General features: G+C 37.0%; 12 protein-coding genes across 12 annotated transcripts; 10 read left to right on the plus strand and 2 right to left on the minus strand.

The window, feature by feature from the left end:
* Positions 1–13: 13 nt before the first annotated feature.
* Positions 14–1,831, plus strand: MPP10 (rRNA-processing protein MPP10; the record flags this gene model as incomplete). The annotated part of the gene is made up of 1 exon (XM_003958864.1): positions 14–1,831. One exon carries the CDS (start codon positions 14–16, stop codon positions 1,829–1,831), a length of 1,818 nt encoding a protein of 605 aa, XP_003958913.1.
* Positions 1,832–2,150: 319 nt separating this feature from the next.
* KAFR0H03690 (uncharacterized protein) lies at positions 2,151–2,972 on the plus strand (the record flags this gene model as incomplete). The annotated part of the gene is made up of 1 exon (XM_003958865.1): positions 2,151–2,972. The coding sequence occupies one exon, from the start codon at positions 2,151–2,153 to the stop codon at positions 2,970–2,972; it is 822 nt and encodes a 273-aa protein (XP_003958914.1).
* Positions 2,973–3,598: 626 nt separating this feature from the next.
* On the plus strand, positions 3,599–3,829 carry SNA2 (Sna2p; the record flags this gene model as incomplete). The annotated part of the gene is made up of 1 exon (XM_003958866.1): positions 3,599–3,829. The coding sequence occupies one exon, from the start codon at positions 3,599–3,601 to the stop codon at positions 3,827–3,829; it is 231 nt and encodes a 76-aa protein (XP_003958915.1).
* Positions 3,830–3,983: 154 nt separating this feature from the next.
* On the plus strand, positions 3,984–5,333 carry RBA50 (Rba50p; the record flags this gene model as incomplete). The annotated part of the gene is made up of 1 exon (XM_003958867.1): positions 3,984–5,333. The coding sequence occupies one exon, from the start codon at positions 3,984–3,986 to the stop codon at positions 5,331–5,333; it is 1,350 nt and encodes a 449-aa protein (XP_003958916.1).
* Positions 5,334–6,527: 1,194 nt separating this feature from the next.
* On the plus strand, positions 6,528–7,385 carry KRE28 (Kre28p; the record flags this gene model as incomplete). The annotated part of the gene is made up of 1 exon (XM_003958868.1): positions 6,528–7,385. The coding sequence occupies one exon, from the start codon at positions 6,528–6,530 to the stop codon at positions 7,383–7,385; it is 858 nt and encodes a 285-aa protein (XP_003958917.1).
* A 183-nt stretch (positions 7,386–7,568) lies between these two features.
* CAB1 (pantothenate kinase) lies at positions 7,569–8,630 on the minus strand (the record flags this gene model as incomplete). The annotated part of the gene is made up of 1 exon (XM_003958869.1): positions 7,569–8,630. The coding sequence occupies one exon, from the start codon at positions 8,628–8,630 to the stop codon at positions 7,569–7,571; it is 1,062 nt and encodes a 353-aa protein (XP_003958918.1).
* Positions 8,631–9,131: 501 nt separating this feature from the next.
* Positions 9,132–10,115, plus strand: APA2 (bifunctional AP-4-A phosphorylase/ADP sulfurylase; the record flags this gene model as incomplete). The annotated part of the gene is made up of 1 exon (XM_003958870.1): positions 9,132–10,115. One exon carries the CDS (start codon positions 9,132–9,134, stop codon positions 10,113–10,115), a length of 984 nt encoding a protein of 327 aa, XP_003958919.1.
* A 240-nt stretch (positions 10,116–10,355) lies between these two features.
* On the plus strand, positions 10,356–10,745 carry QCR7 (ubiquinol--cytochrome-c reductase subunit 7; the record flags this gene model as incomplete). Its single annotated transcript, XM_003958871.1, has 1 exon — positions 10,356–10,745. The coding sequence occupies one exon, from the start codon at positions 10,356–10,358 to the stop codon at positions 10,743–10,745; it is 390 nt and encodes a 129-aa protein (XP_003958920.1).
* A 228-nt stretch (positions 10,746–10,973) lies between these two features.
* Positions 10,974–12,101, plus strand: KAFR0H03760 (uncharacterized protein; the record flags this gene model as incomplete). The annotated part of the gene is made up of 1 exon (XM_003958872.1): positions 10,974–12,101. One exon carries the CDS (start codon positions 10,974–10,976, stop codon positions 12,099–12,101), a length of 1,128 nt encoding a protein of 375 aa, XP_003958921.1.
* A 748-nt stretch (positions 12,102–12,849) lies between these two features.
* On the minus strand, positions 12,850–13,947 carry KAFR0H03770 (NAD(P)-dependent alcohol dehydrogenase; the record flags this gene model as incomplete). Its single annotated transcript, XM_003958873.1, has 1 exon — positions 12,850–13,947. One exon carries the CDS (start codon positions 13,945–13,947, stop codon positions 12,850–12,852), a length of 1,098 nt encoding a protein of 365 aa, XP_003958922.1.
* Positions 13,948–16,430: 2,483 nt separating this feature from the next.
* Positions 16,431–17,150, plus strand: KAFR0H03780 (uncharacterized protein; the record flags this gene model as incomplete). The annotated part of the gene is made up of 1 exon (XM_003958874.1): positions 16,431–17,150. The coding sequence occupies one exon, from the start codon at positions 16,431–16,433 to the stop codon at positions 17,148–17,150; it is 720 nt and encodes a 239-aa protein (XP_003958923.1).
* Positions 17,151–18,525: 1,375 nt separating this feature from the next.
* Positions 18,526–19,311, plus strand: KAFR0H03790 (uncharacterized protein; the record flags this gene model as incomplete). The annotated part of the gene is made up of 1 exon (XM_003958875.1): positions 18,526–19,311. One exon carries the CDS (start codon positions 18,526–18,528, stop codon positions 19,309–19,311), a length of 786 nt encoding a protein of 261 aa, XP_003958924.1.
* Positions 19,312–27,114: the final 7,803 nt, after the last annotated feature.

Raw genomic sequence — 27,114 nt, forward strand, 5'->3', positions numbered from 1 at the left:
TCAGGTTTATAGTATGTCTGATTTGATTGATATAGTGAAAAACACCCCAGTGGATGTTATTTCGAATGACAGCGCCAAACCGTTAAATTTGGTCAAGTCGTACATCGATTCAGTTATTGAAATAAATAAGACCTTGGAATCTAGTGTCAAAACTGATATTGACGAAGTCACAGTGGATGGTCTAGATGCCAACCAAGTCTGGTGGCAAGCAAAAATTGTTATCGATAAAATCGGCGCAGACTTGATGGAAAGAATCCAAGAATTGAAGGCTGTTGTCGACAATGACGATAATGAATTAGAATCCAGTGACGATATGAAGAATGATGACATTGAAGAGCAGCTTGAAAATTCCGAAGAAGAACAAGAAGATGGATTCGTATCAGCCCAGGAATCTGCAGAGGAAAATGAAGTGAATGAAGCCGAAATCTCTGAACAGGATGAAAGTGATTTTGAGATCGAGGAAGGTCGTGACGATTATGCTGAAGAATCTGAAGAAGATGAGGGCGAAGATGAAGCTGTAGAAGATGATGAAGGAGATGAAAACGTTGAGGCGCCTTCTACATCTAAGAATGACCCATATAAGATCAATGATGAATTTTTTAATCTTGAAGAGTTCAATAAGCAAACTTTAGCCCAAGAAGACGGTAATTTAGATGATATAGATAATGAAGATGATGAAGAGATTGATTATTTTGCAGACTTACCCTCTGATGAAGATGAAGAAGCCGACTATTATGAAGATTTTTTTGATAAACCACGATCCCAGAAACCTGCCAAGAAGCCTGTGGAAGATGATGACGACGAAGTAGAAGAAGAGGAAGAGAATGGCGATGAAGATTTTGGTTCTGCTATGAGCTCGTTGAAATTAGATTTATTTGACGAGAATGATGAAGAAGATGCAGAAGAGGCAGATGGAGACAAATTGTCCACATTTGAAAAGCAACAGTTAGAAATTCAAAAGCAAATTGCAGAATTGGAGAAAGAAGCGATTGCTGAGAAAAAATGGGCCTTAAAAGGTGAAGTTAAAGCTAAAGATCGTCCAGACAATGCTTTGTTGACAGAAGATATAGAATTTGATAGAACGTCAAAGCCTGTTCCCGTTATTACCAATGAAGTTACCGAATCCTTGGAAGATATGATCAGAAAGAGAATTAAAGAATACACTTTTGATGATTTACAAAGAAGAACGATACATGATTTTAACATGAAGGCACATAAGCCTAGATTTGAATTAAGTGACGTTAAGTCATCCAAATCCCTTGCTCAATTGTATGAAGATGATTATCAAGGTGTCACTGAAGAAACTGAGATCAGTGAAGAGTTACAAAAATCACACGATGAAGTTTCAAAATTATTCAATGATATCTGTTACAAACTAGATGCACTATCTTCAGCACATTTCATACCAAAACCTGCCGAGAAATCCCTGGAAGTCAGGGTGGAGACAGCAGCTATAACCATGGAAGATGCCCAACCTCTAAGTATGTCCACGGCGTCCACTTTGGCACCACAAGAAGTTTACAGATCTGGAAAGGCAGACAATGATAAGGAAATCAAGTTGAACAACGGTACGGTGATGTCCAGAGAAGAATTAACGAGAGAGGATAAGAATAGATTGCGTAGATCGATAAAGAGAAAGAGAGCCAAACACATGATTAGCCAAGCACAAAGACAACCAAAGAAGAAGAGCAAGAAGGACGATGTCATCGACACTCTTTCGCGTGCAAAAAACGTTACTGTCGTTAATAAGAGTGGTGAAAAGCACGATACTAGAGGTAATGTCAGAAAGAACAATAACGCGGGCAGTAGCGTAGACAAAGTGAGATTATGAAGTGTCTTACATTCACACTTTGAATCACGTATATATATATATATAGCACTTTCTCTATAGATCTTTGAGTATTATATAACTGTCAGACTCTGTAAAATAGCATATTTAATAGTACAGCATAGTGATTTTGCGTTGTGATGAGGTTCTCGATCAGAATTATAAAAGCGGATTTTAGTATCTGGATAAAAAAAAAATAGAGAAGAGAGAACAAAACAAACTTGTAGTTCAACGGAGGTTAGTAAGGAAACTGTCGTTTTAGAGATCTTCATTTAGAGTGTAAAGACTGCTAATCAAATCTATGACGATGATGAAGCTTGTTATGGTGGACCCAAGCAAGTCAAGGAAGGATAAAGTTAGATCTAATACTTTCCATCATTTCGAGAACAATTTTATCAAGAAGCCTGCTGAGAAGACTTCTATTATGACATCCGAGATTGTTTCCCATGAAAGAAAGAAGAATAACATCGTTTTCCAAAAATATGAGCAAAGAAAACCCAGTCAGAAGCCAGTGGTGGATCCAATATTTACAAAAAGGAGCTTGAATCAAGATTCAAGAAACGTGGAAAATTTTACCGAGACTCCCCTGGTGTTTAGAAGTGATCCTAAATATAATAATATTACAAGTTCAGAGACAACACAACATGGTGGGAAACGTCAAAATGTCCTGCATAATAGTAATAAGGTGAAGAAACTGACATTTGTTAAAACGATGACGAATGGTAATAATAATAACCACTTGCATGCAGCTAATTTGAATACGGAGGCATTCCAAATGCATATGAGTCAAGACCTAGCGAAACAGCTGGATGATACCGTATCGGAGCTGGCAAATGCTTTGCATTACAAAGAAGGTACAAGTAATGAAAGTAGTTCTGGAAGGATGATGAAAAACGACAATGAATTTCAGGACTCTCTTTTGCTCATGCAAAATAATGAAAATAGCAACGCAGCAATCGATCCTAATGTCAGTTTGAGTTCTCCAGATTTCATATTTTCTAATAAAACAGACAAGCCTAGCTTGACGGGGAAATTCAGCTCCGACACCAAAGTGAAACTGAACAAGACGCAGCCGCAACCTCCTGTGATAAAGGGATACTCAACTTATACTTTCAAGGTGAATTTGAAAGACGGAACAAAATAAAACCTGAGACTGGATCCAACAAAAAAAAATTTCACCAAAATTATATCTCTTTTCATTTATATTCTCTTCATATTCTAGCTATGGACGCTTCTTCAATCTATCCTATATATTATATATTTCAGTGTATCGAGCTGATATATAGTAAATCCTTCGTTTGAAATATCATTTTGTTCTGATAACCTTGTGTTTCAGCATCAATATTTGACCTAAAAATGTAACGAATCTATAAATTCTTAACAGTCGAGAAGTTGAATGTCCTCTACTAATAGTCCAATTACTGAGCAAGGACATTTTCTGAAGTTTATCAGGATAACTACCCATCCTGGCACCTACCGCATATACATTTATTTCCACAATTTCATCCCAAATGCAAGGAAAAACCTACAGAAACATCATCAATTACACACACTGCAGCACAAAACCTGCAGCCGAACCCCACCTGGCCAGCAGTACTACCTGGCGATGCACAGTGACACCACGTATATACATATAAGATATGACAGACACCGACGCCGGGTAACGACATCTCCGGGGCCCTATAAATCTGAATGGCAGCTCCGAGGGAAAATAAGAGAGTTGGATTCTTGTTTCCAAACTGGATATCAACACAATCAGACTATTTAAAAATGCATGCTCGTGATTGGTTTTTAGTGTTCGTTTCCATATTTTTACCACCATTGGCCGTGTGGTTCAAGAGAGGGTTCTGTTCCAAGGATTTTCTAATCAACGTCTTATTGTTCTTATTGGGTTTCTTCCCTGGTCTGATTCATGCTTTGTACGTTATCAGCTGCCATCCATATGAACAAGAGCACGTGGCTCTCAGAGGCGACTCTGAAGGATATGGAAGCCTAGCATAGTGTGGTTCAACCTGTCATATAGTCTCTATTTAGTTAAATACATATTCCTACGTACGTAATGATTCGACATTTGTAATGAAGTTTGAAAAGACTAGCCTGATAGATGATGGTTAGTAAGTAGCTCATCGCGAGCGACAAGTCGGTGAAGAGCGTCATGGATCTTCTGGGAGATATTGTTGAGAAGGATACTTTGAACGAGGTTGGAGAGGGCAACTTTAACGTGGCCAAGAATGGGTTTCCTGAGCTGTATAAACCGAGTAAGATATCATCTTGGAAACAGAGGTTGAAAGCAAAGAAGCAACAGCAGCAACAGCAAACTAACCCTGATCCTCCTAAGGAGACTGTAAAGGAGGAGAAGAAACAGAGATCAGAAGCTGAGTCGATTCATGCGGAAAATATGGACGTATTAAACAATATGACACAGGAACAAATTATGAATGAACGTAGAGAATTATTGGAACAACTAAATCCGAAATTGATTCAGAATCTGCTCAAGAATATTAATAAGAGGGCTAAAAGTGAAGATGGGAGCCCTCTATTTGCTGAAATTGAAGGTGCTTCGGGTACTTGGGTCGGAGGGTACAATAAGGACAATCTTCCTCATTTGGACGAAGAGCAGGTTAATGCGGCTCTTGGTATTACAAACCGTGAAACATTAGAGTTTGAAGAAGAACATGATTTTAAGGATGCTAAGACCGTCCGGTTCCAGGAACCAGGAGAAGAAGAAGAAGAAGAAAATGAAGAGGAAGAAATCCTTGACGAAGATGATATTGCTCCTCTAGATTACCAAATGGCTCAATCTGTCGATCACACAGCAAATGAAGACTTATTGAAAGACGTTCACTTTGTTAGAAACCACAAACATGACGACGAAGAAGATATAGAATTAGAAAAATTAGATATCAATGATCCAAATTTCAATGAAAAATTACATGAGAAATATTTCCCAGACTTACCAAAGGATATTGAAAAATTGAAATGGATGCAACAAGTTCAAACTAACGATCCAAATAAAGACATCGTCATCGATAGTGTAAATGAAATCAGATTCGATTTTAATGGTAATTTAGTACCGCCAAATAGGGCAATCGAATCGACTACCCATTCGGGCCTACATCATCATTCTAACAACCCTGAATTGGCAGGCTATACGCTTGAGGAATTGGCTAAACTTTCAATGTCCACTTTCGCACCACAAAGGTCAATAGCAGTGCAGACTTTGGGGAGAATTCTCTACAAATTGGGGAAAAAATCATACTATCAGTTGGTTCCTGAAGTAGATGAAGAAACTTACGAACAAGAAGGCACTAAAACCATTATGAATAACATTTATTCAATGTTATGGGACCTGGTTAAAGATCTCAACGTAATCGAATCTTTAGAACTCGCCGCAGATGAATCCAAAACCAGAAATATTTCTGTGAGAACTTATGCTATTGATGCTCTATGGCTATGGAGAAAGGGTGGTGGAGATTTCCGGAAGAACAAGAAACAAGATATATAGATATGTAAATGTACGTAAGTAGCATTATTAATTCTTTGTTAACGGCACACGGTGAGAAGTCCTTTTAAAACAAAAGGAAACTTCAAAATTGCGCACAATAAAAGAATAGCATTGAACTATTATTGTTTCAATTCATATTGTTGCAATCTATATGAAATAGCCTAACTCTTAGAGACGGAATCAAGTAAATTATCATCTGCTTCTAAAAGTTAGAAGAGTTTCAATCTCTTTCTAAATATGCAGAAAATTCCACATGATAAAACAGATCTTAGACATTGAACTGTGAAAGAAAAACTCTAAACACAGTTCAAACACACTAGGAACACTTTGAACATCTGGAACTAACGGACATATGGAAAGAGATGGTGACAGAAGCCCAATTATCCCAATCGCAACGAAACAAAAACGTGCCCAAACAAACGTGATCATCAATCTTTGCACATAGACACATTCATTAAACAATGAAAGGACATAAAATCCAGCTTAACAAACTTAAGTTGTGCAAATGGTATCGAGACCTCTCGATACCCGTCGTTAGAGCGCGTCTAACGAGCTATACTGTGGTTTTGTCGTTATAGTCATTGCTGAAAAGTGGTATAAAATATTTTTCAATTGAAAAATTTTCAGCATCGCAAAATAGTTAGGGCATCTCACCATGAAATACAGATGAGGCAGAAATATGAACATCATACCTAGTCCTTTGTGGGCAATTGAACCGTGTGAACATGATTATAGGTATACTTGGGGGTCAATTATAGTGGACGAGACGTTCCTGGGGTGAGATAATCGGGTAATTTTGCTAGGACATAATCTCAGAGGCCAGACATCCCGATAAGTGGGCTCAACTACGCTGTCTCACCAGAGTACACCATTTACAATCAGATGATTGTTCATGTCTTGAAGCTATCTTCGTATTACAATTAAACCCTCAATGAGAATATCGTAACTGCCTAAACGGCGTAACTCTGTAACTTGCTCACTTCATGGCCTTATTGCTTCGTGATATCACAAAAGCTAATAGTACTGCCAATCTCTTGCCATTGCTGAACTGTTCCTCAAACTTTTGAGCTCGAACAGTGCCTTAATTATGCGTAACGTTTGTACCTGAACTTTGCATTATAAAGCGAATCCTCGAGAATTGTAAACAAAAGAAACACGAACGACATATCACGTAAAGATACAGAACAGGTCAACATGAGTTACACAAATATCAAGGACTATAGAGATGAAATAGACAAACTTAATAGCGAACTCAACGAAACCACTGAAACTGCTCTTGCTGAACAAGAATACAGGGCCAAAAATCTAAGTAGTGATATTACGCAAATAATACAGTCTCTCAGCCAAGAAAACGATTTGATTAGAGTCCCAGAGACCGAAAAATGGATTGATCCATCCTCTATAACTCCAGGAATCAATGAATCAAATAAGATTATTTCTATTTTAAAGGAAGTTTATTTAGAGCAGGAATCCTTAGACAACTTTCTGAGACTAACAGTATCGTCAAATTCTAATGAATTTGACAAGATACGATCAAAGGACGATCCAGTATTTCGAGAGTTGGAGGACGAGGTTAATTATTTGGAATCTACCCAGCTGCAGAATCAGTTGAATGCAATCAACGTGATAAAGTCGAAAATATCGCAAAAGAGCAATGAATTATCGCAAGATGAGATGAAAATAAACGAAGTATGTCTTAATACTGCTGATGAAATAGATGAATGCTTTCAATTGATCATTGAGTTAGAGAAATTACAGGAAGATAGAATTGAAAAAGTGAAGAATGTTAGACTAGAGGAACTAAACGCTACTACTGAAGCGTTTAACGAATGGGAAAATATTGTTACTTTGAGGAAAAACCTTTCTGAATTAGAAAGAGAGCTGCACTTACTAAAAACTACGAACCAAAGCGATAAGAGACAAGATAAATCCCTAAGCAGCAGTTACTCGGTGCTATTGGAACTAACAAACCTTTATAGAAAAAAATATCAAAGATTTACAAAGAAGTTGGTATTGACAAACTCGAAATTCACCAAGAAAGCAAAACTGTGAGTTTCCAATTGAAAGAAAAATACAATATCAAGATTCAATTAAACGATTTCAATAATTTCTCAAATATTGAGATTTTGTTCGGAGGAGACAATGACAAAGCTACAGAGGATGAAATTAGGAATAAATTCTATAACGAGAGTGATATTTACGATATAATACAGTACTTAGTATCAAAATTATAGGCTATATACCCTGCATGGATTTCAAGTATGCGCCCATTGCACCGAGATAGCCTTCATGTTTCAGGAAGAATGCCTGTTTTGCGTTTTCAGACCAAAAAGTTATTGCGTAACTTAACGTGTTCATTGTAGTAAGATGTCCTCTTATATAAGAACCACCAAAATAGATGTTTTTCACGTTGTGTATCTTTGCTTGTAAATATGCAATTTGTCCAATGTTATAGGAGACAGCATAAAGTAAACTTTTACAGATGTCTTCATTTTTAAATTTTTTATTCCGACTTTCAATATCGCTGGTAGTTGTAACGTTATCAGTTGTGTTTATATTAGTGTCATTCTTCCTATCCTGAAAAACTTTAGCAAAAGAACTAGCAATGTGAGTGGATTTCAGTCCTATTTTATCGTAGCTTTTTCCATATATATCGCCAACTAGCATATCCACATTTTTATTATCGCCTTCTTGGGCCCATTCCAACATTTGATCGTATGTTCCAGCGCCTGTAATTAAGGACAAGAGTCCCCAAAGTGTTCCACCACCTAACGACGAACCACCAATTCTCTCAAAATTGTCTCTACTGCTCACTTTCTGTATGGAGACACCCGATCCAATGTTCACTAGTAAGTATGGGTACACGTTATTACCAGTTGAGTCTACCGATGTGGTACCATCGGTATCATTGTAAGTGAACACTTCGTCCTTGATTTCATGTATGAAGAAGTCCAGTCCTTTGATAAGACATTCCATCTCATCAAACCTCATCAATTGCGATACGGATCGAAACTCTTGACTTAGATAGTCAAAGAACTTGAATGAACCGCCTCCGGTAGCCACAATTCTCACGTTAGAATATTGTCCACCATTGGATTCTGCTATGATAGAATGTATCAATTGTATGAAGGCATCAATTTGCTCCGTCTCTATACTATGGAATCGCAATCTTTGACTGCCCACTGGCGAATAGACAACTTTGGCTAATGAACCACCGATGTCGATGGCAATGGTGAAAAAACCATTTTCGTACTGCAAACCTTCGTATTTGATCTCTTGAGCAACGTAACTGGTCATGTTCGGCCTGCAATCTACAACCACACCACTCATTCAAATGCTAGCAACAACTTTAAGTACTCTTCTCGAAGTGTTGAACGAGTTGCAGCAGAGCCAAATGAGTCTTTCATTGACCTTGAACGGTATTTCCGACCACGTGCTAATGTTGAAACTGCCCGGATTGAAGCAGGAACGAAGCCCGCATGGCCGAGTAGCCCTCGCAGCCTCCTGGAAAACTTAACCCTAACACGTATTTCGAGCAAATTTCAGACCTCAAATTCCGACCATTTGAAATTTTTTTCATTTCCAACCCTCAAGGAAACCCGACCAGAAAGGTCGCAAAAGTTCAAAAGCCCTAATAAATAGGGCGATTTGAACCCTGTCACGTACTGTGAAAAAAGAAAAAAAAAATGCGATGAGGTTTGCAACACTTTCTCTACTGTGACAAAAAAGAGCTTTGAAAAATTTTCCATTCATTAATAAGACCATCATCAATAGGAGTGACTAGTGATCTTTGAAGCGATGTTTCCAGAAAACGTGAGAGAATTGATCAGCGACAAATACGAGAAGGCCGTGAACAATGGCGATGTCAAGTTAATCGAGGCTACTTCCAAGAAATTTAAGGATTCCAAGACCGGAATGCAATATTTTGTAAATTTGGCACCATCTTTAGGTGAAAAAATCAAATCCACCGAGGAGTCCAAGGAGGATCCATTTGCCAGGCCTGCTGAAGAACTTACAGTATTAGCTGATGTTGCTGAGAACTACCAATTGCTATTAAACAAGTTCCCAGTCGTTCCAGAACATTCTTTATTAGTCACCAAAGAATTCCAAGACCAATCTTCTGCTTTGACTCCAAAGGAATTGATGATGGCTTACAATTTAGTAGTCAAAATGGATGACGAAGACGAAAACTTGAAGCATTTACTATTCTACAATTGTGGTCCATCCAGTGGTTCTTCTCAAGACCACAAACATTTACAAATAATGAAATTACCAAACAACTTCATCCCATTCCAGGAAAAATTGTGCAGCGGTAAGGAACATTTCTTACCCGATTTCAAGACAGAACCCTTACAAGATGCCAAAGTCTCTTTCGCTCATTTCGTCTTACCTTTGCCAGAATCCCCAGAAGATGTTAACGAAGATCTCTTAGCGATGTGTTACATCTCCTTGTTACAGAGAGCTTTGACTTTCTTCCAAGATTGGTTGAACGAAAGACCAGACTTAGTCAAATCCTACAATGTCCTTCTAACCAAGAGCTGGATCTGTATTGTTCCCCGTTCAAATGAAGGTTTCAATCTTGACGACCAGGACGACCAAAAATCCAACGATCCAAAACTGGACATGTCCGTCAACGCCACCGGCTACGCAGGTTTGATCCTAACCAAGAGCCAGGAAGCCTTCGATAAAATCGCCGACTCTCCAAACGTCATCGACGATTTACTCTTGAACTGTGGTTTCCCAAACTCTTCCGAACAAAAACCTTCCGAATACAACTACTAACCTACTAACGATCTCATGACATATAGTACTTCTTATATACATTTCTATAGATACTTCACCTAATAGCAAGTCCTATGCCATTATTCATCACTGGCTCTCTTTTTTCAATTCAGCCAATAATATTCGAGAACGTCTGTTTTAGTTCGGACTTCCATCAATTTAAAGCGATAACTTCTTATAAGTAAAAGCCAAAGACTTACTTTACTTACATAAGGATCAACAAGAAAAATATTAGTAAGAATGCCACAGTCGTTCACATCGATTGCTAGGATGGGTGACTACATATTAAGGTCACCCACTTTGTCCAAATTTTGTGTTCCCGTAGCTCACAAGTTCGTTGAATTATCAGGTTATCGGAAACTGGGATTGAGATATAACGACCTATATTCTGAGGAAAACCCTATTGTACAGACTGCCATTAGACGACTACCTGAAGATGAATCGTATGCAAGAAATTACAGAATCATAAGAGCGCACCAGCAGGAGTTGTCTCATCATTTATTACCAAGAAATGAGTGGATAAAAGGGAAGGAAGATGTTCCTTATTTGCTTCCTTACCTGTTAGAGGCTGAAATGGAGGCCAAGGAGAAACAAGACCTCGATAACCTGGAAGTTCAAAAGTCCACTTAGTTTACCGTATACATATATTCATTGATCTTTATTTATTTATCTTCAAAATTCGTTATGCAATCATATAACTGAATAACTAACAGTATTACTATTAAATACCAAAGTGTCCAGTAGAAGCAACTGCATCAGATGGTTATAGGCCTCCTTCTCAAATTGTTATAAAAGAGAAGCGGAATTTTAAAAACGAGGGATGCCATTAACATTTGCTGACCATTCTGTCAACAAGCAATGAAGACACCATTAAATTCGTCGAATTTACAAATTACCAAGAACCCAAGCCCATCCAGACCAAGACCAAATGATCAGTTACAATTTGGCAAGACTTTCACCGATCATATGTTAATAGTCGAATGGAACGCAAATGAAGGCTGGGGTAATCCTCAAATTAAGCCATACGGTCCATTCAGTCTAGACCCATCTTCTGTAGTATTCCACTATGGATTCGAATTGTTTGAAGGTATGAAGGCTTACAGAACCGTCGACAACAAGATTACTTTATTCCGTCCTGACAAGAATATGAAACGTATGAATGAATCTGCTGCTAGGATCTGTTTACCTGAGTTTGACGGGAATGAGCTAATTAAGTTAATTGGAAAACTGATTGAATTAGATAAGCATTTAATTCCTCAGGGCGAGGGCTATTCTTTATATATTAGGCCTACGATGATCGGCACAAGTGAAACATTGAGTGTAGTGTCTCCCGACAAAGCATTGCTTTATGTTATTTGTTCTCCGGTTGGACCGTACTACAAGACTGGCTTTAAGGCTGTAAAACTAGAGGCAACTGACTATGCTACCAGGGCTTGGCCTGGTGGTTGTGGTGACAAGAAATTGGGTGCTAACTATGCGCCCTGTGTATTACCACAATTGGTAGCTGCTCAAAGAGGGTACCAACAAAACCTGTGGTTATTTGGTCCAGAAAAAAATATTACTGAAGTGGGAACAATGAATGCCTTTTTTGTCTTTTCAAATCCAAATACAGGTAAAAATGAACTAGTTACGGCACCCTTAGATGGAACCATTTTGCCTGGTGTCACAAGAGATTCAATTTTAGAATTGGCCAGGAAAAGACTAGATCCTCATAGATGGGAAATTAATGAACGTTACTGCACTATTTTTGAACTATCTGAGAAGTCTAAGAACGGGGAACTAGTTGAGGCATTCGGTTCAGGTACAGCAGCAATTGTTTCACCAATTAAAGAAATTGGCTGGAAAAATGAAAAAATCCAGGTTCCTTTGAGCCCTGGAGAAGAAACAGGACCTTTCACCAAAGAAGCGGCTCAGTGGATTTTGGATATTCAGTACGGGAAAGTCACACAAGGAAACTGGTCAGAAACTGTTGCTGACCTAAACTGAAATGGATGAGGTGGATGATATAAAGTTGGTAACAGGTTATATAATGAAAGAAGATAGTCGAGTAGCAAACCATCCACTGGCATACGTCATTCTTTCGCAGATATCAAGTCTCGATATTATGGAAAAATGCTTGTTGCTCGTTTCCTAGGTTCTACAATGATCAATTCATTGTAGAAAGATGTCATACTGCTAGGTTAACGTACAAATAGATACTTCTAGATGCAAACGCCGTTCCTCTACAACTTTGAATTTTTATGCTCCCATCTTTTATCTCACAACAACTTGAATTTAAATAGCAGTTAACCTAACAGTTTGTAATTATAGATGACGTGCGTCTACAGGAGCTTTCAGATCTGTAGATACTTCCTGATGACTGAAAATTTAGGCTATAAGGACTCATTTAAGTTGGAAGTGTAATAAATGCAAAAGGTTGACACTTCTATTACTAATTTCCCGTAAATTGCCTAAGAATGGCACCATAATGGTCATTTCAGGAAATACCCAAGCTAACCTAAAATTTGTCTTTAGATATAGAAACTATAAACTCACTGCATTTGAAAAATTGTATATGTGACCGCAAGACAGTGACGTATTAGCTTTTTAGAAAGGAAATAAAACATGCTGTCACTGCAAAATATAAGTCCTTCAATTTATTCACTGAAAGGTGGCTATCGAGGGAATACATTTCTAGTTTTAGAGAAATAAAATAAGTCAGTAACTAGAACTTTTACAGAATTGCATATGATCTTTATTTAAACTCCTTGTCATAGTCAACAAGGGTAAATCTATATCTAACATCACCTTTCTCCATCCTTTCAAAAACTTCTGTGACACCTTTCTCACTGATCGGTACAGTTTCAACCCATATTTTAATATTGTTCTTCGCAACCAAATCCAACATGGTCTTAATTTCCATAACTGAGCCTATTCCACTATTACCAATCTTAACACCCAATAATCCTAATGGAGCCAAGACTAACTTTTGGTCCTTATGAGGCGCTGCAATAGAGATAATAGTACCTCCGATCTTCATCACTTTCACGAACTTATCAAAGTTAATCTCTGTCAGAGAAGAGGCACAAACAACTACCAAATCTAAAGTATTATAATATTTTTCTTCCCAGTCTTTTTCTTCCATAGTAGCAATATAGTGATCAGCGCCTAAGTTCACTGAATCTTCTCTTTTAGAATTGGTACGAGAGAAGGCGTACACTTCAGCGCCCACTTGCCTTAGCAAACAGTACGCCCATATGCCCAATACCACCAATACCGACGATGCCAACTTTTTGTTTGGGCCACAACCATTCCTTAGTAATGGAGAGAATACTGTGATACCGCCACACATTAATGGAGCTGCTAATTCACTAGGAATTTCATCTGGAACTGGAATGGCAAAATGCTCATGCAATCTGACATGGGAAGCGTAGCCACCTTGGGAAATATAGCCATCGTCGTATGGCCTGTTATATGTACTGACAAATTTTGGACAGTACGGTTCATTGTTCTCTTTACAACGGTCACATTCCAAACAGGAAAAAGATTGTGCTCCGACACCAACTCTGTCGCCAATTTTTAATCCAGAATCACATTCAGGACCCAGCTTAACAATTCTACCTACAATTTCATGACCAACAACCATCTTATCTCTGAGTTCTCTCCAGTGTGAAGCAGCCGTATGGATATCGGAACCACACACCCCACAGCATTCAATCTCGATATCAACGTCATGTGGGCCGAATGCTTTAGGTTCGTAAGTAACTCTTTTAGGATGGGTCCAATCTTTAGTGTCTACGATACCGATTCCTTGAAATTTTTCTGGGTAGGACATCTTAATCCAACTTTTCATAGTCTTTTTACAAGTGTAAAGCAACAGAAAAGTGTCCTGGCAGCTTAAGAAGCACGCTCTTTATATATCTCATGACATATCACAGTCGATGGCTGAATGCTTTCGTAATTGATTTGTGGTTTCGTACGAGACGTTTCGGCCGAGATACATCGCCCGAGGATAGTAACCATTAGTGCCGTATCTCGATTTATTGCTTTAATATCAGTTACGTACAGAAGTTAAGAAACATGGATTTTCTGCCTCAGCACTATCCTGTGTATGCCGTCTCCTAGCTGACATATACTGACAAAAAGGTTATAGCTAAGGAAGTGATCGAACTAGTGGGGAAACTATCATATTTGCAGTGAAATTTCCTGACTAGGTCCACATATTTGAAACGCACATCCCTGTTCTAAAAAACATTCATTGTTTAGATACGATGATTGATCACAGTTGTGGTAGTTAGCAAATCTGTAATATTTATTAATTTGGGAACTTATATTTTTGACGTGAGGGAAGATCAGAGGATGATCCCTTTATATTTTCGTTAATATTGTTCATTTTTGTTTAAGGTCAGTCAAGTTAGTGAAGTAATTCTTATTAATCAGTGGTTATACCAAATAATGCACTCGTTATATATAAAATATAATCATAATATAAAATAATATAAAGTGATACAAACTTTGATCAAACTTCAGTGTTCACCTGACTATTTATACCTTTTCCAACACATTTTGATTTATGCCAATTATCATGTTCTAGATTTATGAGTCAATACGTTGTCATAATTATCGTACCATAATTATTGCATGATAATATATATTCGTGTTTATCACGCCATATATGGTTCGTGTCAACAAATGATCGTGTTTATCACACCATAATTATTGTTCATATCTTCTCTAACATTCTAAATTTGTCATTCTAACTATCAAAACATTGAAATGTCAGTATATTGCCATTTCCAGCAATGTTTAGGTTGTCGGTTTTGCTGCCTGAGCTTTTTCTCCTTATATAGAGGATAACTAAAAAAGCCAAGGAAGTGGGTCCTGAATAAAACTACAAAAATATTTCTAGCGTTCAACTTTGACAGGGTTTATGTTTTCATATGCACGTTAACTTTCTTTTTTTGGAAAACAAATCCACAGGTTGGCCTTTAACTTATTTCGCAATAAAACCAGTATTCAATGAAACTGTATTTTTACTATAAGGGCACTCAAAGGAGTAGAGATATTATTGATCATGTGCAATCTTGCCCAGCTAAACTGATACCCAAAAACTAAAGTCATAATGTCATCATGCCAAAAACAGATCCTCGCTCATCTTATGTATAAAATTGACTGGATCGAAACATTTAACTTTTAAAAGAGGTTTTCTCCCCCTAGATAATGCCAATAGAATCCTTTTTGCAATCCATTTTTTGCATCTTCCTGTTTACGTAAAAGAAAGTCTCAAGAGTCTAGTGGGAGGTCGAGCGTTTAATGCCAAGAAATGAAAAGTTGCTTTTCTTCTTATATTTGCCTTGGCAGGCACACGTTATTATCGAAAATTTCCACGTTTTACGTCACTCACTTTTAAATTCTCGGCGAAATCACTAGCACCCTAGATTATCTAAAATATGCCTACTGAGGCTCGATACCATCCAATAACGAGATAGGTTTGATGATAGGCAGTTCAATGTCAAAAATGCTCTCTTTTGAGAAGATCATGAGCGTTTTCGTTTTTTTCTGTATTTCAAAACGACATTTCTATTACTGTCACAGTCTTCTAATAGAACCTAACAACGAGAAAGATGGAATTTATTGTACTTTTCAGAAGAAAATACCTTCTACGACAAAGTTAGATATTCTCTGATGGGAGTATGGTGCTACAAAGCAAATTTTAGAAGTTTCTCTACACTGGACATTGTGGGTATGCCCCACGAACATTCAAAGAATGGCCGCTTTATTAGATTGTTCCTCGCTACCAACAAACACATATAGCAGAATATAGGGGCTCCTATGAGCACGGTAAACAATATTTTTCATATGCCTGGTTCTGATATTTTACAGAACCTGAAGTAAAAAAGTATTCTAGTGAGCTAAGCCATATCAGCTTAGGATGAATTAGGTTCAAACAGAAGTCTATATAACTAGATGTAACTCTGTAACACTCACCTCAGGAGATACATGCTATCTGCCGCAAAGGTCAGGAAGAGATTACTATCATTCTGACTCAACTGCTTGCTGACACATGACTGTTCGGGCTATAATCTTAATCTAACAACAATCATCGTATATTTCGAACTATTTAGTGCACAAATCGCTTTAAGAGTCAAGTGGTACATTCACTAGCACTATAGTAATCATCTTTAGCTGTTGCGTCGTTTTATTGACGTTTCGCTTTATTCGGTTCTATATAAATAGAATTGATATCAAATTTTTAATGCAACCCGAAACCCTCCTTACAAGTAATTTGGATGTATCTCATCGCTAGCCACAAGATCGTATATAAATCATCGAACGATGGATTCAAAAGATTCAGATGAGCTGTTAGGAGCAAGAGCTGAGCCGGCTACGATGCCGCTTCCCAGTACTGTATTTCGTAATCGATTTACATACGGCCTCAGCGAGATGTTCAAAACGAAACGTTGCCAAATATCTTACACTCTACTGCTGGCTTCAATCACTGCTGCTATAACGTTTGCAAATGTCCCGGGAAAGAGTGATACTTCTGCACTGCTCTTTGCTCTTTCCTTTTTTATATTAGTAGCAACAGCATTTGTGACAGCAACAGTCTTCATTAAAGAATTTAATACATTTGCAAAAGTAAAATTCTTTTTATACGTCGTTGAATATAAGCCTAACATTGATCCACACAGCTGGGACATCATTGCCTCGCATATGAATGTGTATCTATATAACGAAGGATATTGGTTTAGCCCCAGGTGCTTCTACGACGGACAAGCTGCATATCACTACTTTAAGAGTTTGATAGTGAAATCTCCACTTGCCAAGGATGTACATTCAAACGTCAATGGCAATCAAAATGCCATTCCTTTGGCCTCGATGAATGAAGCTGGTGTGGAAGCTGGTAATACTAATAATACGGAGTCTGAAAATGGTTTACAGGATGCTGATTTTGAATTGAAGGGATTTAGAGAGAAAGCTATAAAAGTTTATCGTAAGTCGCTTGACGAATATTGGCAAGCACATTTTGTAGGAGCCAGCGAGCAACTACCATAGAGGCACTTGAAACGATACTTCTTGGAGTGGATGATATGAAGCTTTTAGTGAGGAACTCCTTCATTCACATTCAAATACTTTTTTTTAATCAGCTGAATAAAATGCTATGAATACTCTAGGCAGAATCTCCCTGGTTACTTATATGTTGTATATAACTCCCTCCAACATACTATGCAAAACACTGACGCCAAATTTTTACCACTTTCCATCATGCTCCCTTCAGCAGTGCATTCAAAGGTGAATAAAGCCTAGTTGGTTGCTATTCACCTCATGCGCTAAATTACAACCTATATAGTTCATGACAATGAATGCAAGCGTCGTTCCTGTGGCCATGGCACTTACTCTCGGGATTATACTGACAAATATATAATTGGTTTCTGTCAACCTTTTAGAACAAGACTATGAATTTAATGACGGAACACCGTCACAATTTCTAAAATTGTAATGATCTGTACTAATTAAGCTTTTGACACTCATCCATTAACTATTCTTTTTACACAGTTGAAATGTGGTTAATGGCTTCATTTTTATAGATTAAGATTGTGAATAAATATAACGATGAAAGTATCAAAAGGTAAGAACTACTATACTATGTTGAGGCCTACACGTAGCAACTGCATGAAAGCCTAAAACTAGCCAATTGTAATTTGCGACCTTACTCCCCATAGTAATAGGAGGACCCTACAGATTACATTCCATTCTATAACTGGGGTCAACTAGCTAAACGCAATGGATCACACTCAAGTCACAACAGAATATCGTTTAACATATTCCTCTTGTTTTACTTTTGAAAATTCATATATTTCATTAGCATCATATCATATCTAACATTGGCACAAAACAACAAGAAGAGAGGCTCTCTCATTAACCTGCAAGGACCCATCCCAGAGCTGTCGTTTGAAAATGCTTAGACTTCATTTATTCTTTGCGTAGCATCTATATCGCAAGACCAGCTTACAATACCTTTTTTACATATAACTAGGAGTCTTACGCATATTCTGGCCATTCCTCTTACGGAGAATAATGAGTTTGACTATGGTAATAGTAGCATATCAATGACAAGACACAAAGGAAGCTCAAATGGACGTTACACTCTGCTAAACGTTGTTTACAAAAAATAATCATCACTATCAATTTACTAATCAATGACTTCCATTGAATGCATGCTGTGTAAAGCTGAGATGCTTGAAGAAGCTTTAGCTTTTTACTTCGATGCTTTTATTTTTCTATATGAAAAAATCTCGAGCATCGAAAGAAAAATCTGTATATTTTTCAATTTACAGCTAACTGTTGGATCATCTTCTATTGGAAGCCGCAATAACATACATATGCCTTCATTTGAGGGACCTGTATTACATTAAATAATCCCGTGTAAATGAAAGCAATTATCAGTGAGCGTTATTGTGTGATTGAAGGGTGGATCGTCGATCAGGTTGACCGTATTATCGTTCCAAAGTCGAAGATTGTGAAAAATCTGGTTCCAAAGAAGCTTGAACTTCTCAACAGACAGTTTTTAATAGACTTTAAGAATGTCGATCTCTCCCAGAGTGTAATTTACGAATATACTTCGCAAGAATTACATGATTTGATAGATAAAGAGTTCTATGAATTTTCCGAATTGCTAGATGGTAGGATAATTAACAAAGACGGAAGGATATACCAGAGAAGTAAAACAAAAATTAAGAGGACCTTCACTAAAAGATGTCATCGTGTCTCTATACATGGTAGACAATACGTCTACTTGTTGAAATCACAAGCCAATCTTGCTCATATTCCAAATATGGCCGAAGTACTTACCAATGCGGATAATGCAAAAGATAACCATGTTCTCTCAATGCTCGTCAGGACAGCCGCGTCGAACTTTACACCAGAACAATATAAATTAATTCAAGATTTTAACTCTGAAATTATGGTACCTTTTTGTGTCGAACTTCTGAAGAAAGAGTACAACAGAGCCATCGAAAGTGATGAACCTTTCTTAGACACAGATATGGATGTGAGTACCAAAGCTTTTATCGAGAACATAGATAATACAACATTTGACGAATATGGAAATTATTTGGCACCTGCATTGTATTTTTTTCTCAATAGAGGGAATCCTTCAATATTCCTTTCTGACGATTTCGTATCACCCAAAAAACGGAAATATGATGAACCTTGATGCCAGTAAATGAATTAGTACGTTGTTTGGGGAGAAACAAATTTGAATGACTGTGACCTCATTGATTCATCGTGACGTTATTATCCTCAACATTACACAATCGAAGAAGATATGTCTCTCTGGATCAGCGCACTTCTGTTTTCAGGAACCGCTTAGTTATGCAAGGGATAAAGTGCTTTGGAAACTGATGTGTAATTAGTGATGGCATCCTAGAAAAGGATTGCATTATCTCCAAGATGCTAGCAAGCAACTACATTCGAACAGAGACGATATAGAACGTATAATACCTTAAATCGACATATTGATAAAACAAAGGTCGACGCCAATGCTCTTTTTTTAGCTGTCGTAAGATATAAATGGGAATCTAGTGGCTGAAAAAATAATCTTTCAATGTGAAGGTACATAAAGTGGAGTAGCACGATTTTACTCCGTATGTCGCAATTCCCTTTGCGCTGGATGGACCATTTCATTCAATTGTTTGATTTCCATTTTTGATAGCCCACAGAATGAAGTTTATATTGAAGAAAGTCTTATGATTTTGAAACTAATTTAGAACTTACAAATAACTGCTGACCTGTATGAACAGGTCATTTGGAGATGGTTCTTTATCAAGGTTTACTGACATTATAAGAAATATATTTTTTGCAGCTTATTTACTCCTTTTCACCATCTTAATTCGCCGAGGACTTTTAAAGAATCCTACATACTATTCCCTCCTATTCAATATTGGTTTCTTTTTTTTCAGTTCTTATTTGGCTACCTCTTTGTTCTCTGCTACTTGTATTGATCTTTTAAATATAAATTTACCCCACAACCACAAAGGCAAATGGCTCCTACTGTCACAGGTGATTAAGAAGGGTAGAATATGCAGTCATTGAAACTTCAAACAGCAAAGAAAGATGACTCTACCGCTAAAGCCAGTATGCGATGTAATGCATGCAACACTTCTATCCAAGTTACATCAATTACTCAATATCGGTGACCATTTAGGCGTAGCACGTCTTGGAATGGTATCCAAACGTCTGGAAGGTTGGTTTTACACCTTCAAATTGAGTACAAATTCACTAAAATGTAACGTTTATTGATTTTCTACTTAGAGCATGTAACATTATACGTATAAATCTAATGCTAATCTTAGATATCACTTTTTCACAGAGTTTTATCTCATATGCTCATGCGGGCTATACCTAACACTCCATGAGTAGAACACCGTTTATGCAAGTATGCGGCTTGTATACTTCATATCTGACTGTGTAATATAGACCTAGCGATAGTGCTTGAAATTGTAACTTCAGTAGATATGTCGGTCATAACTGCGAAAATGTGTGTACAAAAGACCTTTAATTAACAAAATATTTCACAATCCTTGAATTATATCCTTATATAATTATAATTTACCTTCATACTTCAAGAGTTGAGCAGCGGTATCATCAACAGATTCCTTTAAGGTTCTGAACTTGAATCTTAACAGTTCTTTGGTCTTAGAGTTGTCAATTTTTGCACCAATTTGTCTATATTGGGCCCCAGTATGTGGGTTACAGACTGGAATATTATCTTTTAAGACTGGAAAGTCTTCATTCAAAATATTAACGATATCTTGGTCGATAAATTTACCACCAAATAAAAATAACCTCTGGCCGATTAATTCCTCTTTTTGCATGGCTAAAATGTGAGCCTTAGCGACATCTCGTACATCGATGAAACCAATACATACTGATTCGAGTTTGTCGTCGGGCTTTGCGTTAACAAGGCGGTTAACAATTTCACGCGATGTGTTTAGCTTACTTGTTATGTTTTTATCGAAGTTTTGTGGACCAAAAACGTTGACTGGATTGACAGTTGCTAACTTGAATTTAACCTTATCCTTATTCGCTTCTAAAAATTCCCAGGCGGCTTTCTCAGCCAGCTTTTTGGAATCACAATAGGCAGCAACTGCATTAACTTGACATGATTTCCAAGTATCAGGGTTCCAGTCGTCTCAGTTCTGAGTGTGTTCGCGTCATTTTCAATTTTGAGATCTTGAGCAGCAGCATAAGATAGAGTAATGACAACACGTTCAACGGATTTTGCAGCATATTTCTTTATACGTTCCAAAATACCTTTAGTACCATTGACAGCTGGAATTAAAGGTCTTTTTAGTAATCAGTAGTTTCAAAAAAGAATGGAGAAGCAGTATGAAGGACAAACTTGATATCCTTGGCGTGCTTCTTGAAAACATCATCAAAAGCATCTAGTTTAGAGATATCTTCAACAACTTCCATAGTGAAGCTTGGATTGTGAACGAATAGGTTTAGTAGCTTATCGACCTTGGCATGGAATCTGGCAGTCCCAATAACTTTGTAATTCTGTTCCAACAATTGGCTAACAATGTGTTGAGCAATGAAACCGGTAGCACCTGAAACGAGGACAGATATTTTTGTTCTCTCTATTATTTTTTTGGTTTTGTATAGATTAGCTCTTCAACTCTGTTGAGATAGGTGAAAAATCTCGAAATAACCTCGATATACGCACAATTGAACAAGTTAACACATTATTTTGCGCCTTTATACCAAAGTTTTAAGATCTCTCTTATTTCAGGCACACGTAGATTATAACTGCCCTTAATACTAATATTCTCGAAGGAACGGAATTATTCGGCCGACCATAAAGTACTACGTAATGCGGTTCCTTCGGCCAAAATTTGAACTTTTCGGCCGAGTTGGAAGGCACGGAGTCTCAGGCTCAGTGCCTCCTGAAAGAAAGCCGGGCCGAGCTACTGGGCTCATATGTAGATCCGATATGTCAATGTGACCAAATAGAACCTGTAAGTTGTATCTTGGAATAGTCACTCCGGTAGAAGGTGAAAAGGAGAGGGTAGGCTTTTCAAGTATGGAGATCGCTGTATACTTCCCATAAAAACAGCTTTGGATACTGTCTCTTCTACGATTCTTGGATAGTGACAAGAGGTATGGGTAAAGTTATATGGTTATGTTCATCGCTAGTGAAGAGATTTTTTTTTGTGCAATTACTAACTACGTTTTGCGCATATCAGTAAGCTTTGACGTATGCTCTCTACACTTAGACAGCTTAGTTACAACCAAATAGAAAGATATAATAAGGTGCATCATTTATTTTCAATTTATAATCGTTAGCTTGGGCAAGTTACTGTCAGAGAGAAACAGGGTAAGGTAATGTTCGTCAATTCTAGAAGTCTCGTTATTTGTTTTGCAACCAATCAAAACGTTATTAAGAGGCACTGTAGTAATACAAGTTGTTAAAGTTGCCCTATAACAGTACTTTAAACTAAAATTGGCTTCGAGCTCCATTTTACGGCGCAACTTGATAGTTTTTGGTCTCTGACACAAATGTGAAGAAATACATCTCGTATGTCAAATCAGAAGCCAGGTGTTTTCATCGAATGAAGTTTAATGCTGGCAGTTATGAGTTCGAAGGAATCAAAAAAGCGATAAGCCAAAAATATAAGACATCTATAAAGGAGACTTCCTGGTAATATGTTACGATATTAATCATCAAGTTGCTCGTTAGGCGTCCCAATCATCTTTCGGTTCATTATTAATAGAATTATAGGTGACAATAAGTGGTGGTAGATCATTCCCCAACAGATATGAGCTATTCTCTGTCTCCATTCACTATACAATCTTTTTTCGGGAAGGGCTCCTAGTTTTTTTTAACATTATTCTCTTAATCCAGCATGCTATTCCAAAAGAACATAAGTAATTAATGTACTTCTCAGGCAGACCTCTCACTCTGCTCCATTAAAGGGTCTCTGATTTGTTTTACTGAAATTTTTAAAATCGCATAATTTTATGTGGAACTGATCTGGTGGGGCAATCGAAAAAGTGGAAAGTATGCTTTGAGATCGCATCAACAACATTATTTCAACTTCAATCAAAATTCGAAATCATTATTGAAGGTGACATAGAAACGAATGGACAGGACAAATTCTGTCCAGCCTAGGTTTTTCAATATAGACACACTGTTTTGACAGATTACAGAACTAGTAAGCTTGTTCTTTTCTTCATTTTATGAAAAAAATGAATGGGTTGCACTACAAAGTAATTCTTTCACGTTTATTAAAAATTTGATTGTCTAGGCATAGACAGAGGTGGACTTGACAAGACCGGCTTTAAAAAATGACACTCTATAATGGACCCCGATCTTATCTGGAATATAGATAACTCAAAGTAGGGACAAGTGTGTGCTACTAGCCCACCAGTGCAATCGACAACTCCTATACAATCGTAAAATTAGGAACTTGTAAATAAGCAATTTATAAAACTGCAGTGAAATTATCTATTTGGCACTTTCTTCATCAAAATGGAATTTAATACTTACTGTACTACGTTTTCTTCGACTAATATAGCACACAAAAGTTCTCAAAAACTTCAAATGAAGGTTCTACAGCTTCTCATCTTGAATCGTTACAGGTCTCCAGATTATGTACAAATAGTGATGTAGTTCGTCCACTAATCGAAAACATCCAACCGATATGAACACCATGTGTTCCATCTACGTGTCGAGCATCGTGTTGAGAATGAAAACACCTTTGCGGTGGGAACTTTAGGGCTGTATGCAAGTTCTGTGACCAACACCTCGCGGGTTACCTGAAATCAAATTTCCTGTGAGAAGGCGATGGACAGTGAGAATGCCTGGAATAACTTTGCTATATTTTTCCTGTTATTGACCATAACATGGAAATAGCAACTTCGAGTAAAAGATCATGATAACAAATCCTCCCTGTGCGTTAATTTTTGCACTTATAATGCATGTTAAGCTTGAAAGAAGAATGCCTCAGCAATATTATCTATATCAATGCGGTGTTAATAGAGCATATTTTATAACTGTTTGTAAAAATGTCTGGCCACCACCCGTAACGTTGTAAAAAAGGATTAAACTTAGTAAAAATCATTTGCGTTAGCATAACCCTGCATCTTTTCGTTTTTACTTACATTAGGACCATAACAACAATGCTAGATAGTTCTGATTTTCTGTGTGCCCGTACTTCAGAAATCCCAAGATACCCGCTATTAGCGATGGTAGTTCATAAGTGCATACACTATTACCGAAGCTCACTTACAAAATTTATTCTGCAGCTGCTTGTATCCCCCATCAATAGATCATTTGTTCTTTATGACAAGACAACTAGCTTCAGCAATTCCTATTATAGTACATTTCAAGCATGTTCTTGTTGATATATTTGAAACCCTAGCGGTTTAAAACTGTATTTTTAAGTTTATCCAGTCGAGAAAGAGGGTTTTCTTGCTTCTGAGAAAGAAATTGCAGCCTGCAATCGCTGGATACCCAAAATCATACAACCACAGTTAGAAGAGTCTGTGACACGTCCATTTATGGGATATTTTTAGTTTAGATATCGTTATCCATTTCTTGCTTCGAGATTATATTTTCCCTATTCGCGCAGAAATAAAATTTAGTGGGAGAATGCAATAGACTTCAAAGAATGCACATTTTATAAAACAAAAAGCGTTGGATGATAAATGTTTTCGCACTGAAAAAAATGATATTGGTGTATCTCTTTTAGATGTGTTAGCCATTAAAGAGGTCAGTCCCAGTATGTAACTGACTATCTTTCATGGCAACTTAAAACTAGCTTCAGTTTACTTTTATTTATTTGTTTCTATCTTGATTCTTGAGTACAGGAGGTGCTGAATTGCTATAAATTTAAGCCTTCTTACTTCTTGTACTGTGAACCACTCTAAGACATTCGAAGGGCATACGATATGGTAGGAAGAGCTTCTCAATGACGACAATTATGCCAATCATATACTAGATATAATATATTTATTAGTACTGCGGTTAAATTTGGCTTGGATGGTGATGAAGTTATGCCATATATCACAGCTAGTCAGTGTCAGTGAGTGTACTCAATTTGTAGGCATTGAAACAGTAGTAACATAGAATTTCCTTTATATCTGAAAAGTGGAATCATTTTGTATGGCATTTGACATAGAGGATTCCTCCTCTGTAAAGAATAGTTTACATCTAGGAAAACCGGAAGTAGTATCATAACCATGGCCCTTGAATGATTCATGGTAACATTCTGTTTGCTTTTCTTTCATTAAGTTTATTTCCATATTACGAACATCATATAGAACATTTCATTTCAAACGAACCATTCTTTATCAATAAACATAGCTAATTTCACACAGAAAACGGAGAGTCAGAATAATCGTTTGATCCTATGAGATATGCTGCAACTTGAAGTATCGATTAATTTTCTGTCGCCAACAAGATATTTTTTTTTAATACTTCTAGGCCTCAGAACGGTGGCTAGTCAATGCTTTCCGAAATATCTCCGAATTCGAAAACTGGTGTAACATTTATAAATTCACTGCCCGTAAAGCATTACGTCTCTTCAGCATTTTTAGTTGTATTGGCTCGATTATGGGTTTGCCTCGTACTTCGAAAGAAATAATTGTTTTTCCCGCATATTTGAGAATTCGCATGGACTGTCGTTGCTGTCAGAAAAAGAAAAGTGCAGCAAGATCATAGGAGCATGCATCTGCTTTATTTCATTGTTATCATATACTCAGTTGTGTTCACGCTCTGCTGCAATAATATAATATCCAAAGCGTCAGAATTGAATGGGTGAGAGCGTTAAGTTCTTTCTAAAATTTGAAGTTCTGAAAAATGCTACCTTCATAATTTAAGAATTTATGAAAGTCCCCCCAACCTTAATTTTTGGCCAGATATTTACGGTACTTTTGTTTATTTGAATAAACTTCAGCACCGATGCTTTTTTAAAATGATGTGGAAGTTCAAAAAATCGAGCTCGATTGAACTAAAATTAAGATATCCATAAAACATTTGAACACGAATGAACAGAAATGTTTGATACCTCGCACAATATATTATATTTCAAAATTGTCAAAAATTGAAGATTTACAGTCGCAATAATCTCACTTTTCATTATCGGCCTCATTTCGACTTCAGACACTATTATTGTCAGCCGTAATAATTGCATCTCAGAAGACAAAAAAAAAGATATAAGCAATATATTATCTGTTATCTTTATTCATATACTTTAATTGTGAAGACTTTTTGAGTACATTTCTCTTTTTAGATTAACTTTTAGTTGTTAACTTCAGTAGTTTCTTCCTCGAAAAACTCGGTCGGCTGGAACAGGTTAACAACGCTTTAAATATAAAAGATGTAGATTTCTAGAACACTATCAGAAGTTTAGTTCTAAACACATTGCCAGCAAAGCCATGACCTTCCTATTAATTCATTTGTAGGTTCTTCTACAACATTTATGATCATTAACAACAATTTTTGATGGGGCAGGTGTAAAGCAATCCGTGATTGGCGAAATCTCAGTTGTCTATAAGGTATATACAAAACCTGTTTAATCACCGACAAACACAAGAGCACATGAAGAACACAGAGGACGTACTGATATGCAATTACAAGGATTTCTCATGAAGCAATCTCAGGGCATATGAGAAGATACGAAAGTAAGATAACGGAATTTGTTATCCAGATAAATCAAAAATAAACTTAAGACATGCAATCTTATTGAGGCATCTTACTATTCATATTTATTATATACGAAGAATCAGTGAGTACAATAGCACAGGTAACAACGTATCTTTGTCTTACAAACCTAGGTTTACATCAAAGTATAAGATAACTCTTTAGAGCTGTCTTGGTCTTGATGATATGGGAAAGTGAAGACATTTCTAAAACAGACACTATTGATGCAAACATAAAGCTTTCCGTCTATTAAATGAAGTCACCTTTGAGTTTTCCCTACTCAAGGAAATGTCCAGCTAAAAATTAGGAATT

The sequence above is a fragment of the Kazachstania africana genome, chromosome 8 (genome assembly GCF_000304475.1).
Source record: "Kazachstania africana CBS 2517 chromosome 8, complete genome".
In the NCBI taxonomy this organism is placed as follows: domain Eukaryota; kingdom Fungi; phylum Ascomycota; class Saccharomycetes; order Saccharomycetales; family Saccharomycetaceae; genus Kazachstania; species Kazachstania africana.